Genomic DNA, 12,500 nt, shown 5'->3' on the forward strand with positions numbered 1-12,500 from the left:
CCTCAGTCTGCTCTCTTCTCAACGACCTCCTCAGTTCCCCCACCCTCAGTCTTCTCTCTTCTCAACGACCCTCCTCAGTTCCCCCACCCTCAGTCCTCTCTCTCTCTAACTACCTCCTCAGTTCCTCCCCCACCCTCAGTCCTCTCTCTCTCTAACTACCTCCTCAGTTTTACCCACCCTCAGCCTCTCTCTCTAACGACCTCCTCGTCCTCTCTCTCTCTAACCGACCTCCTCAGTCCTCTCTTCTTCAACCCCCTGCCCCTCTAAACATCTGTCAAACTCACATTCCCAGGTAGTCCAGTTCCTCTAAAGGACAGAACATCAAAATCATTAACCTCCTGAATCTACTGGTTACATCTCCTTCTACTGTCGATACTATTGACGTTGAAGTTTGTTTGTTGAAGAAAAATATCTAAAAGTTATTCACCTATTCAAACTCTTGAGTTTTTTTGCTCAGATTTTTCACAACTGTCTGGGAGTTGCAGGTTCAATCTTCAAATTCTCTGTATCAGACAGCTTTTCCCCTCGACCTGTCTCTTAGGACAGTCCAGTTTCCCAGGACAGCTCGTCCCCTCGACCTGTCTCTTAGGACAGTCCAGTTTCTCAGACAGCTAGCCCCCTCGACCTGTCTCTTAGGACAGTCCAGTTTCTCAGACAGCTAGCCCCCTCGACCTGTCTCTTAGGACAGTCCAGTTTCTCAGACAGCTAGCCCCCTCGACCTGTCTCTTAGGACAGTCCAGTTTCCCAGACAGCTCGCCCCCTCGACCTGTCTCTTACGACAGTCCAGTTTCTCAGACAGCTAGCCCCCTCGACCTGTCTCTTACGACAGTCCAGTTTCTCAGACAGCTAGCCCCCTCGACCTGTCTCTTAGGACAGTCCAGTTTCTCAGACAGCTAGCCCCCTCGACCTGTCTCTTAGGACAGTCCAGTTTCTCAGACAGCTAGCCCCCTCGACCTGTCTCTTAGGACAGTCCAGTTTCCCAGACAGCTAGCCCCCTCGACCTGTCTCTTACGACAGTCCAGTTTCCCAGACAGCTAGCCCCCTCGACCTGTCTCTTACGACAGTCCAGTTTCCCAGACAGCTCGTCCCCTCGACCTGTCTCTTACGACAGTCCAGTTTCCCAGACAGCTCGTCCCCTCGACCTGTCTCTTAGGACAGTCCAGTTTCTCAGACAGCTCGTCCCCTCGACCTGTCTCTTACGACAGTCCAGTTTCCCAGACAGCTCGTCCCCCTCGACCTGTCTCTTACGACAGTCCAGTTTCCCAGGATGTTTTCTGTCTTTCCTTGTCTTTCACTCTACAAATGAGTGAAGTCTTTACTAACTACAGGAGAGGAGGGCGTGTTACTAAGTACAGGAGAGGAGGGCTGTTTACTAAGGACAGGAGAGGAGGGCTGTTTACTAAGGACAGGAGAGGAGGGCTGTTTACTAAGGACAGGAGAGGAGGGCTGTTTACCTTAAGGACAGGAGAGGAGGGCTGTTTACTAAGGACAGGAGAGGAGGGCTGTTTACTAAGGACAGGAGAGGAGGGCTGTTACTAAGGACAGGAGGAGGAGGGCTGTTTACTAAGGACAGGAGAGGAGGGCTGTTTACTAAGGACAGGAGAGGAGGCTGTCTACTAAGGACAGGAGAGGAGGGCTGTTTACTAAGGACAGGAGAGGAGGGCTGTTTACTAAGTACAGGAGAGGAGGGCTGTTTACTAAGGACAGGAGAGGAGGGCTGTTTACTAAGGACAGGAGAGGAGGGCTGTTTACTAAGTACAGGAGAGGAGGGCTGTTTACTAAGTACAGGAGAGGAGGGCTGTTTACTAAGGACAGGAGAGGAGGGCTGTTTACTAAGGACAGGAGAGGAGGGCTGTTTACTAAGGACAGGAGAGGAGGGCTGTTTACTAAGGACAGGAGAGGAGGGCTGTTTACTAAGGACAGGAGAGGAGGGCTGTTTACTAAGGACAGGAGAGGAGGGCTGTTTACTAAGGACAGGAGAGGAGGGCTGTTTACTAAGGACAGGAGAGGAGGGCTGTTTACTAAGGACAGGAGAGGAGGGCTGTTTACTAAGGACAGGAGAGGAGGGCTGTTTACTAAGGACAGGAGAGGAGGGCTGTCTACTAAGGACAGGAGAGGAGGGCTGTTACTAAGGACAGGAGAGGAGGGCTGTTTACTAAGTACAGGAGAGGAGGGCTGTTTACTAAGGACAGGAGAGGAGGGCTGTTTACTAAGGACAGGAGAGGAGGGCTGTTTACTAAGTACAGGAGAGGAGGGCTGTTTACTAAGGACAGGAGAGGAGGGCTGTTACTAAGTACAGGAGAGGAGGGCTGTTTACTAAGGACAGGAGAGGAGGGCTGTTTACTAAGGACAGGAGAGGAGGGCTGTTTACTAAGTACAGGAGAGGAGGGCTGTTTACTAAGGACAGGAGAGGAGGGCTGTTTACTAAGGACAGGAGAGGAGGGCTGTTTACTAAGGACAGGAGAGGAGGGCTTTTTACTAAGGACAGGAGAGGAGGGCTGTTTACTAAGTACAGGAGAGGAGGGCTGTTTACTAAGGACAGGAGAGGAGGGCTGTTTACTAAGGACAGGAGAGGAGGGCTGTCTACTAAGGACAGGAGAGGAGGGCTGTTTACTAAGGACAGGAGAGGAGGGCTGTTTAAAAAGGACAGGAGAGGAGGGCTGTTTACTAAGGACAGGAGAGGAGGGCTGTTTACTAAGGACCAGGGGTTTTACTAAGGACAGGAGAGGAGGGCTGTTTACTAACTACAGGAGAGGAGGGCTGTTTACTAAGGACAGGAGAGGAGGGCTGTCTACTAAGGACAGGAGAGGAGGGCTGTTTACTAAGGACAGGAGAGGAGGGCTGTTTACTAAGGACAGGAGAGGAGGGCTGTTTACTAAGGACAGGAGAGGAGGGCTGTTTACCAAGGACAGGAGAGGAGGGCTGTTTACTAAGGACAGGAGAGGAGGGCTGTTTACTAAGGACAGGAGAGGAGGGCTGTTTACTAAGGACAGGAGAGGAGGGCTGTTTACTAAGGACAGGAGAGGAGGGCTGTTTACTAAGGACAGGAGAGGAGGGCTTTTTACTAAGGACAGGAGAGGAGGGCTGTTTACTAAGGACAGGAGAGGAGGGCTTTTACTAAGGACAGGAGAGGAGGGCTTTTTACTAAGGACAGGAGAGGAGGGCTGTTTACTAAGGACAGGAGAGGAGGGCTGTTTACTAAGGACAGGAGAGGAGGGCTTTTTACTAAGGACAGGAGAGGAGGGCTGTTTACTAAGTACAGGAGAGGAGGGCTGTTTACTAAGGACAGGAGAGGAGGGCTGTTTACTAAGAACAGGAGAGGAGGGCTGTCTACTAAGGACAGGAGAGGAGGGCTGTTTAAAAAGGACAGGAGAGGAGGGCTGTTTAAAAAGGACAGGAGAGGAGGGCTGTTTTACTAACTACAGGAGAGGAGGGCTGTTTACTAAGGACAGGAGAGGAGGGCTGTCTACTAAGGACAGGAGAGGAGGGCTGTTTACTAAGGACAGGAGAGGAGGGCTGTTTACTAAGGACAGGAGAGGAGGGCTGTTTACTAAGGACAGGAGAGGAGGGCTGTTTACTAAGGACAGGAGAGGAGGGCTGTTTACTAAGGACAGGAGAGGAGGGCTGTTTACTAAGGACAGGAGAGGAGGGCTGTTTACTAAGGACAGGAGAGGAGGGCTGTTTACTAAGGACAGGAGAGGAGGGCTGTTTACTAAGGACAGGAGAGGAGGGCTTTTTACTAAGGACAGGAGAGGAGGGCTGTTTACTAAGGACAGGAGAGGAGGGCTTTTTACTAAGGACAGGAGAGGAGGGCTGTTTACTAACTACAGGAGAGGAGGGCTGTTTACTAAGGACAGGAGAGGAGGGCTGTCTACTAAGGACAGGAGAGGAGGGCTGTTTACTAAGTACAGGAGAGGAGGGCTGTTTACTAAGGACAGGAGAGGAGGGCTGTTTACTATGGACAGGAGAGGAGGGCTGTTTACTAAGGACAGGAGATGAGGGCTGTTTACTAAGGACAGGAGAGGAGGACTGTCTACTAAGGACAGGAGAGTAGGGCTGTTTACTAAGGACAGGAGAGGAGGGCTGTTTACTAAGGACAGGAGAGGAGGGCTGTTTACTAAGGACAGGAGAGGAGGGCTGTTTACTAACTACAGGAGAGGAGGGCTGTTTACTAAGGACAGGAGAGGAGGGCTGTTACTAAGGACAGGAGAGGAGGGCTGTTTACTAAGGACAGGAGAGGAGGGCTGTTTACTAAGGACAGGAGAGGAGGGCTGTTTACTAAGGACAGGAGAGGAGGGCTGTTTACTAAGGACAGGAGATGAGGGCTGTTTACTAAGGACAGGAGAGGAGGACTGTCTACTAAGGACAGGAGAGTAGGGCTGTCTACCAAGGACAGGAGAGGAGGGCTGTTTACTAAGGACAGGAGAGGAGGGCTGTTTACTAAGGACAGGAGAGGAGGGCTGTTTACTAAGGACAGGAGAGGAGGGCTGTTTACTAAGGACAGGAGAGGAGGGCTGTTTACTAAGTACAGGAGAGGAGGGCTGTTTACTAAGGACAGGAGAGGAGGGCTGTTTACTAAGGACAGGAGAGGAGGGCTGTTTACTAAGGACAGGAGAGGAGGGCTGTCTACTAAGGACAGGAGAGGAGGGCTGTTTACTAAGGACAGGAGAGGAGGGCTGTTTACTAAGGACAGGAGAGGGGGGCTGTTTACTAAGGACAGGAGAGGAGGGCTGTTTACTAACTCCAGGAGAGGAGGGCTGTTTACTAAGGACAGGAGAGGAGGGCTGTTTACTAAGAACAGGAGAGGAGGGCTGTTTACTAAGGACAGGAGAGGAGGGCTGTCTACTAAGGACAGGAGAGGAGGGCTGTCTACTAAGGACAGGAGAGGAGGGCTGTTTACTAAGGACAGGAGAGGAGGGCTGTTTACTAAGGACAGGAGAGGAGGGCTGTTTACTAAGGACAGGAGAGGAGGGCTGTTTACTAAGGACAGGAGAGGAGGGCTGTCTACTAAGGACAGGAGAGGAAGGCTGTTTACTAAGGACAGGAGAGGAGGGCTGTTTACTAAGGACAGGAGAGGAGGGCTGTTTACTAAGGACAGGAGAGGAGGGATTTCTACTAAGGACAGGAGAGGAGGGCTGTTTACTAAGGACAGGAGAGGAGGGCTGTTTACTAAGGACAGGAGAGGAGGGCTGTCTACTAAGGACAGGAGAGGAGGGCTGTTTACTAAGGACAGGAGTGGAGGGCTGTTTATTAAGTACAGGAGAGGAGGGCTGTTTACTAAGGACAGGAGAGGAGGGATGTCTACTAAGGACAGGAGAGGAGGGCTCTCTCTCTCTTTATCCCCCCTCACTATCTATCTCTCTCCTTCTGCCCGTCTCTCTCTCTCCCTCTCCCCCCTCATTATCTCTCCCCCTCTCTCTCTCTCTCCCTCTCCCCCCCACTCTCTCCGTAACAGTGTGTATGTTTGGTTGTTCTCTCTAGCTGAGGATGTGGAGTTGAGGAGGTACTGTGCCTCGCTGTTTGCTGTGTCATCCTGCGGGGGCAGCGCTGAGCCAGAGCCCTCACCTGGATCGTGTCTGAGCATAGAGGAGTTAGATGAGGAGGTGAGTCTTAAGAGGCCTCTTATACCACCCTCCAATATCTGCTGTTACTATGGAGACACACACACACACACACACACACAGGCCTGTCTGCGAATATGATTTACTTCTCTCTCTCTTTTCGTTCTTCACAGACAGTTAGAGACAGAGGGTTTGTTACTGAACAGAAGGCAGAAGACAACACAAAGTAAGACAAAGGTTTCCTCTGAAGCCACAGCAACAATCTCAAGCTCATCATCCTGGCCTCTGGCCTTGACGTGGCAACATATATATTTCATTATATCAACTTAACTTGGGAGAGGTGGACTGACTGCTTGATGTGATTATTACTTACAGAGGAGAATGTTATTGAGAAGTGTTGCCTGTTAGAGGAGAGAGAGGGAACACTGTGGATAGGGGAGGGCTGGGTGTTTAGAGGGAACACTGTGGATAGAGGAGGGCTGGGTGTTTAGAGGGAACACTGTGGATAGGGGAGGGCTGGGTGTTTAGAGGGAACACTGTGGATAGAGGAGGGCTGGGTGTTTAGAGGGAACACTGTGGATAGGGGAGGGCTGGGTGTTTAGAGGGAACACTGTGGATAGAGGAGGGCTGGGTGTTTAGAGGGAACACTGTGGATAGAGGAGGGCTTCGTGTTTAGAGGGAACACTGTGGATAGAGGAGGGCTGGGTGTTTATCTATCTATCTATCTATCTATCTATCTATCTATCTATCTATCTATCTATCTATCTATCTATCTATCTATCTATCTATCTATCTATCTATCTATCTATCTATCTATCTATCTATCTATCTATCTATCTATCTATCTATCTATCTATCACAGGCAAGAGGAAGTCAAAGCAATTGGAGGTCCTAACCTGTCCCACAATGCATTGTCCCAGGGAGCCATGTTGTCTGGGTCTCCAGTGACATGGTCACCTCGCCCTCCTTTGGTCTCTAAAGTGGGGACCACTCAGATACCACAACCTGACCACACTAGTGTACGGTCTCCAAGGTCCACCACTGCGTCACCTCAGCCCAGAGGACCAAAGACCCCTGGGTCGTCAACCAAGACACCAGCCAAGTCAACACGAACGGACTGCTCTTACAACCGCCATCAGTCAACTCTAGACCCCTCATGCCCCAGCCCTTCTCCCTCTACACCCAAACCAGAGCTCTTATCTGCAGGGCCCCCATTCTCTCTGTCTCCCTCTCCACCCTCTCTCCACTCCCTCAGGCCCCCATCCTCTCTGTCTCCCTCTCCACCCTCTCTCCACTCCCTCAGGCCCCCATCCTCTCTGTCTCCCTCTCCACCCTCTCTCCACTCCCTCAGGCCCCCATCCCCTCTGTCTCCCTCTCCACCCTCTCTCCACTCCCTCAGGCCCCCATCCTCTCTGTCTCCCTCTCCACCCTCTCTCCACTCCCTCAGATCCACATTCACTCTCTCACCTTCGAGCCTCTTGGAGCCAGAGTCACCTCCGTTACCCAAAGGTCTTCAGGCCTCCAGGTTTATTTACCCCAAACACCTGCCTGACAGGTTGTCACCTCCAAAACCTCTCTCCCTGAAGTCTCAGTCATCGCCGTCACCACCACAACCCTTATCGTCCGCCTTGCCGTACTCTCAGTCACCTAGGAAACAATTATCCAGCAGGTCACAAAATACCAAGTCACCTAGTGACCCTCTCTCTCCCATGTCACCAGGAAGTCCTGCGTCCTACAGGTCACCTCCAAAACCGTTATCCACCATGTCAACGCCATCACCTCCACATGCTCTGTCGTCTAGGAAGGTGTCGATTCCATCACAAGAGGAACCCCTATCCACCCAGTCAGCCATGTCATCCCACCCCTCTCCTTCTCTTTCCCTGATGAGTGACCCACCACCACACTCCTCTGACACACTGACAAACTACAGCTCCCAGCAGACACCACGAGTGCTCTCAGGGTCAGGGATCAGAATGTCACACAGTCCAGCCCTCTTTCCCAGGATGCCTGCAACAGGTAAATGTGTGTGTGTGTGTGTGTGTGTCTCTGTGTGTCTCTGTGTGTGTGTGTGTGTGTGTCTGAGTCAGATCAGCAGGATATTTGAGGACCTTGCTGTATGTCTCCTAGTTTTCAGGATTAGTCTAGAGACAGTTTGTCTGTTCAATATGTTGTGTTTGTGTCTGTGACAGTAATGGCTGTTGTTCTCCTCTGCTGTCAGAGACAATTTAGCTTCAGCCATTAAAAGTGTTCTTTATTTTTTTATATCGATTAAGGTTTTAAGTAAATAGCTGACATAGTAATATAACAGGCAGGATGGTAATTACACCGTGAGGAATGGCCCCTAGGACACACAGCCATTACTAATGCATTAGACCCTGAGCGGCTTGGAGAGGAGCTGCCATGGCCTCTCTTTACAAACACTGCCTCTCTACCAGCCAGCTACTGTACTAAATACTGTGGTGTAAACCAGTCCCAATTCACCAGAACACTGCCTCTCTACCAGCCAGCTACTGTACAGAAATACTGTGGTCTAAACCGGTCCCAATTCACCAGAACACTGCCTCTCTACCAACCAGCTACTGTACAGAAATACTGTGGTGTAAACCGGTCCCAATTCACCAGAACACTGCCTCTCTACCAACCAGCTACTGTACAGAAATACTGTGGTGTAAACCGGTCCCAATTCACCAGAACACTGCCTCTCTACCAACCAGCTACTGTACAGAAATACTGTGGTGTAAACCGGTCCCAATTCACCAGAACACTGCCTCTCTACCAACCAGCTACTGTACTAAATACTGTGGACACTTTTTACAAAGTGTCCACTTATTTCTTAAGTTCCTCCTGCGTACATACCTCAGTGTTTAGAGAGGGTATACTGCGTACGTACCTCAGTGTTTAGAGAGGGTATACTGCGTACGTACCTCAGTGTTTAGAGAGGGTATACTGCGTACGTACCTCAGTGTTTAGAGAGGGTATACTGCGTACGTACCTCAGTGTTTAGAGAGGGTATACTGCATACATACCTCAGTGTTTAGAGAGGGTATACTGCATACGTACCTCAGTGTTTAGAGAGGGTATACTGCATACATACCTCAGTGTTTAGAGAGGGTATACTGCGTACGTACCTCAGTGTTTAGAGAGGGTATACTGCATACATACCTCAGTGTTTAGAGAGGGTATACTGCATACGTACCTCAGTGTTTAGAGAGGGTATACTGCATACATACCTCAGTGTTTAGAGAGGGTATACTGCGTACGTACCTCAGTGTTTAGAGAGGGTATACTGCATACGTACCTCAGTGTTTAGAGAGGGTATACTGCATACGTACCTCAGTGTTTAGAGAGGGTATACTGCATACGTGCCTCAGTGTTTAGAGAGGGTATACTGCATACGTACCTCAGTGTTTAGAGAGGGTATACTGCATACGTACCTCAGTGTTTAGAGAGGGTATACTGCATACGTACCTCAGTGTTTAGAGAGGGTATACTGCGTACGTACCTCAGTGTTTAGAGAGGGTATACTGCATACGTACCTCAGTGTTTAGAGAGGGTATACTGCATACGTACCTCAGTGTTTAGAGAGGGTATACTGCATACGTACCTCAGTGTTTAGAGAGGGTATACTGCATACGTACCTCAGTGTTTAGAGATGGTATACTGCATACGTACCTCAGTGTTTAGAGAGGGTATACTGCGTACGTACCTCAGTGTTTAGAGAGGGTATACTGTGTACGTACCTCAGTGTTTAGAGAGGGTATACTGCGTACGTACCTCAGTGTTTAGAGAGGGTATACTGCGTACGTACCTCAATGTTTAGAGAGGGTATACTGCATACGTACCTCAGTGTTTAGAGAGGGTATACTGCGTACGTACCTCAGTGTTTAGAGAGGGTATACTGCATACGTACCTCAGTGTTTAGAGAGGGTATACTGCATACGTACCTCCGTGTTTAGAGAGGGTATACTGCATACGTACCTCAGTGTTTAGAGAGGGTATACTGCATACGTACCTCAGTGTTTAGAGAGGGTATACTGCGTACGTACCTCAGTGTTTAGAGAGGGTATACTGCATACGGACCTCAGTGTTTAGAGAGGGTATACTGCGTACGTACCTCAGTGTTTAGAGAGGGTATACTGCGTACGTACCGCAGTGTTTAGAGAGGGTATACTGCATACGTACCTCAGTGTTTAGAGAGGATATACTGCATATGTACCTCAGTGTTTAGAGAGGGTATACTGCATACGTACCTCAGTGTTTAGAGAGGGTATACTGCATACATACCTCAGTGTTTAGAGAGGGTATACTGCATACGTACCTCAGTGTTTAGAGAGGGTATACTGCGTATGTACCTCAGGCCTGTTATGATTATTTTCCCCATACAGATTGTGATTGGTTGATACTGGTATGTTTATGTTCATTTCCCCATACAGATTGTGATTGGTTGATACTGATACATGTTCATTTCCCCATACAGATTGTGATTGGTTGATACTGGTACATGATCATTTCCCCATACAGATTGTGATTGGTTGATACTGGTACATGTTCATTTCTCCATACAGATTGTGATTGGTTGATACTGGTACATGTTGATTTCCCCATACAGATTGTGATTGGTTGATACTGGTACATGATCATTTCCCCTTACAGATTGTGATTGGTTGATACTGGTACTTGTTCATTTCCCCATACCTATTGTGATTGGTTTATACTGGTACATGTTGATTTCCCCATACAGATTGTGATTGGTTGATACTGGTACATGTTCATTTCCCTGTACAGATGTTGACATGGAGTCATCCAGTGACAGCCCGGGCCTGACGCCCTGCGAAGAAGACTCCTCAGACGAGGAGATGAAGATGGATGGATGTTTAGAGGAGTGGGGGGGTAGTGCGGAGCACAGATGCTCTACCTTCCTCTCTCCCACCCTTCTCCCAGAGGGTTCCCCTGTCTTCCTAACAGCCCTGGACCCAGAACCAGAGACAGGAGAGCTGGTCCCAGAACCATCCATGGTGAGTTAGATTCTATAGAGGGAGAGATGGATACATTATGACACTAGTGGACACATTGAGACTAGAGACATTGAGACTAGAGACATTGAGACTAGTGACATTGAGACTAGAGACATTGAGACGAGAGACATTGAGACGAGAGACATTGAGTCCAGAGACATTGAGACTAGAGACATTGTGACTAGAGATATTGAGAATAGTGGACACATTGAGTCCAGAGACATTGAGTCCAGAGACATTGAGACTAGAGACATTGAGACGAGAGACATTGAGTCCAGAGACATTGAGACTAGAGACATTGTGACTAGAGATATTGAGAATAGTGGACACATTGAGTCCAGAGACATTGAGTCCAGTGACATTGAGTCCAGAGACATTGAGTCTAGAGACATTGAGTCTAGAGACATTGAGACTAGAGATATTGAGACTAGTGGACACATTGGGATTAGTGACATTGAGACTAGAGACATTGAGACTAGAGACATTGCGACTAGAGACATTGAGACTAGTGGACACATTAAGTCCAGAGACATTGAGTCTAGAGACATTGAGATTAGTGGACACATTGGGATTAGAGACATTGAGTCTAGAGACATTGAGACTAGAGACATTGCGACTAGAGACATTGTGACTTGTGGACACTTTCAGTCTAGAGACATTGTGACTTGTGGACACTTTCAGTCTAGAGACATTGAGGCAACCCTGCCTGACTCTAATGCTGCCCATTATGACTACTGGTCTGATCAATTAAATGACTTTCATATCAGAATAATTACATTCCTTCAATCAACCGTGGGCTGAGCCACACCACTGCTACACCAAAGAGGTGTGTTAGATCCTCATCCTGGTCAGAAACGGAGGGAGAAGAAAGGGAGGAGAGAGAGAATGAGGGAGGGAGAAGAGGGATAGAGGGAGGCAGAAGAGAGAGAGGGAGGGATGGAGAAGAGAGAGAGAAAGAGAAGGGAGGGAGAAGAGAGAGAGAAAGAGGGAGGGAGAAAGAGAGGGGGAGGGAGAAGAGAGAGAAAGAGAGAAGAGAGGGGGAGGGAGAAGAGAGAGAAAGAGAGGGGGAGGGAGGGAGAAGAGAGAGAGAAAGAGAGGGGGGGAGGGAGAAAGAGAGGGGGAGGGAGAAGAGAGAGAAAGAGAGAAGAGAGGGGGAGGGAGAAGAGAGAGAAAGAGAGGGGGAGGGAGGGAGAAGAGAGAGAGAAAGAGAGGGGGAGGGAGGGAGAAAGAGAGGGGGAGGGAGAAGAGAGAGAAAGAGAGAAGAGAGGGGGAGGGAGAAGAGAGAGAAAGAGAGGGGGAGGGAGGGAGAAGAGAGAGAGAAAGAGAGGGGGAGGGAGGGAGAAAGAGAGGGGGAGGAGAAGAGAGAGAAAGAGAGAAGAGAGGGGGAGGGGAGAAGAGAGAGAAAGAGGGGGAGGGAGGGAGAAGAGAGAGAAAGAGAGGGGGAGGGAGGGAGAAAGAGAGGGGGAGGGAGAAGAGAGAGAAAGAGAGAAGAGAGGGGGAGGGAGAAGAGAGAGAAAGAGAGGGGGAGGGAGAAGAGAGAGAAAGAGAGAAGAGAGGGGAGGGAGAAGGAAAAGATGATGTCATTTGATCAGTCCTACATGGCCGATCTGCTAGTTAATGATGTGATCTTTTCCACAGAGGCAGAGGGATGAGAAAAGAGGACAATAACAGTTTATTAATCAGCTGAAATGAACTGTCTGATCAGAGATGGCTGTTATCTCTGTCCATTGTGCCTGAATCAGAGAACCATGTTCCTCGACCTGCTAGACATTAATTACCTCCTATATAGTAGACCTCGTTCTCCTTCCCTCCCTCAATCTCGTCCTCTCTCCTCTTACATTAAATTAAAGAACATTGAGCTGTGGGAACAATTCAGAAATACTATTTAACATTTTCACACAATATCATTGTTCCATTCTGTACG

General features: G+C 49.2%; 1 protein-coding gene and 1 long non-coding RNA gene across 2 annotated transcripts in view; both read left to right on the plus strand.

The window, feature by feature from the left end:
- Positions 1–5,452: 5,452 nt before the first annotated feature.
- LOC109886601 (uncharacterized) lies at positions 5,453–6,866 on the plus strand. Its single transcript, XR_004204013.1, has 3 exons — positions 5,453–5,603; positions 5,735–5,787; positions 6,424–6,866. It is a non-coding gene; the product is annotated as an uncharacterized LOC109886601 (long non-coding RNA).
- Positions 6,867–6,941: 75 nt separating this feature from the next.
- LOC109883963 (uncharacterized) overlaps positions 6,942–12,500 on the plus strand; it is a 51,763-nt gene continuing 46,204 nt past the window's right edge. The window contains exons 1-2 of the mRNA XM_031796466.1: positions 6,942–7,577; positions 10,347–10,576. Coding sequence (XP_031652326.1) covers positions 7,271–7,577; positions 10,347–10,576 — 537 coding nt within the window. The 5' untranslated portion in view covers positions 6,942–7,270. The remainder of the gene's footprint in view (positions 7,578–10,346; positions 10,577–12,500) is intronic.

This window comes from Oncorhynchus kisutch, linkage group LG18, assembly GCF_002021735.2.
Source record: "Oncorhynchus kisutch isolate 150728-3 linkage group LG18, Okis_V2, whole genome shotgun sequence".
Lineage (NCBI taxonomy): Eukaryota > Metazoa > Chordata > Actinopteri > Salmoniformes > Salmonidae > Oncorhynchus > Oncorhynchus kisutch.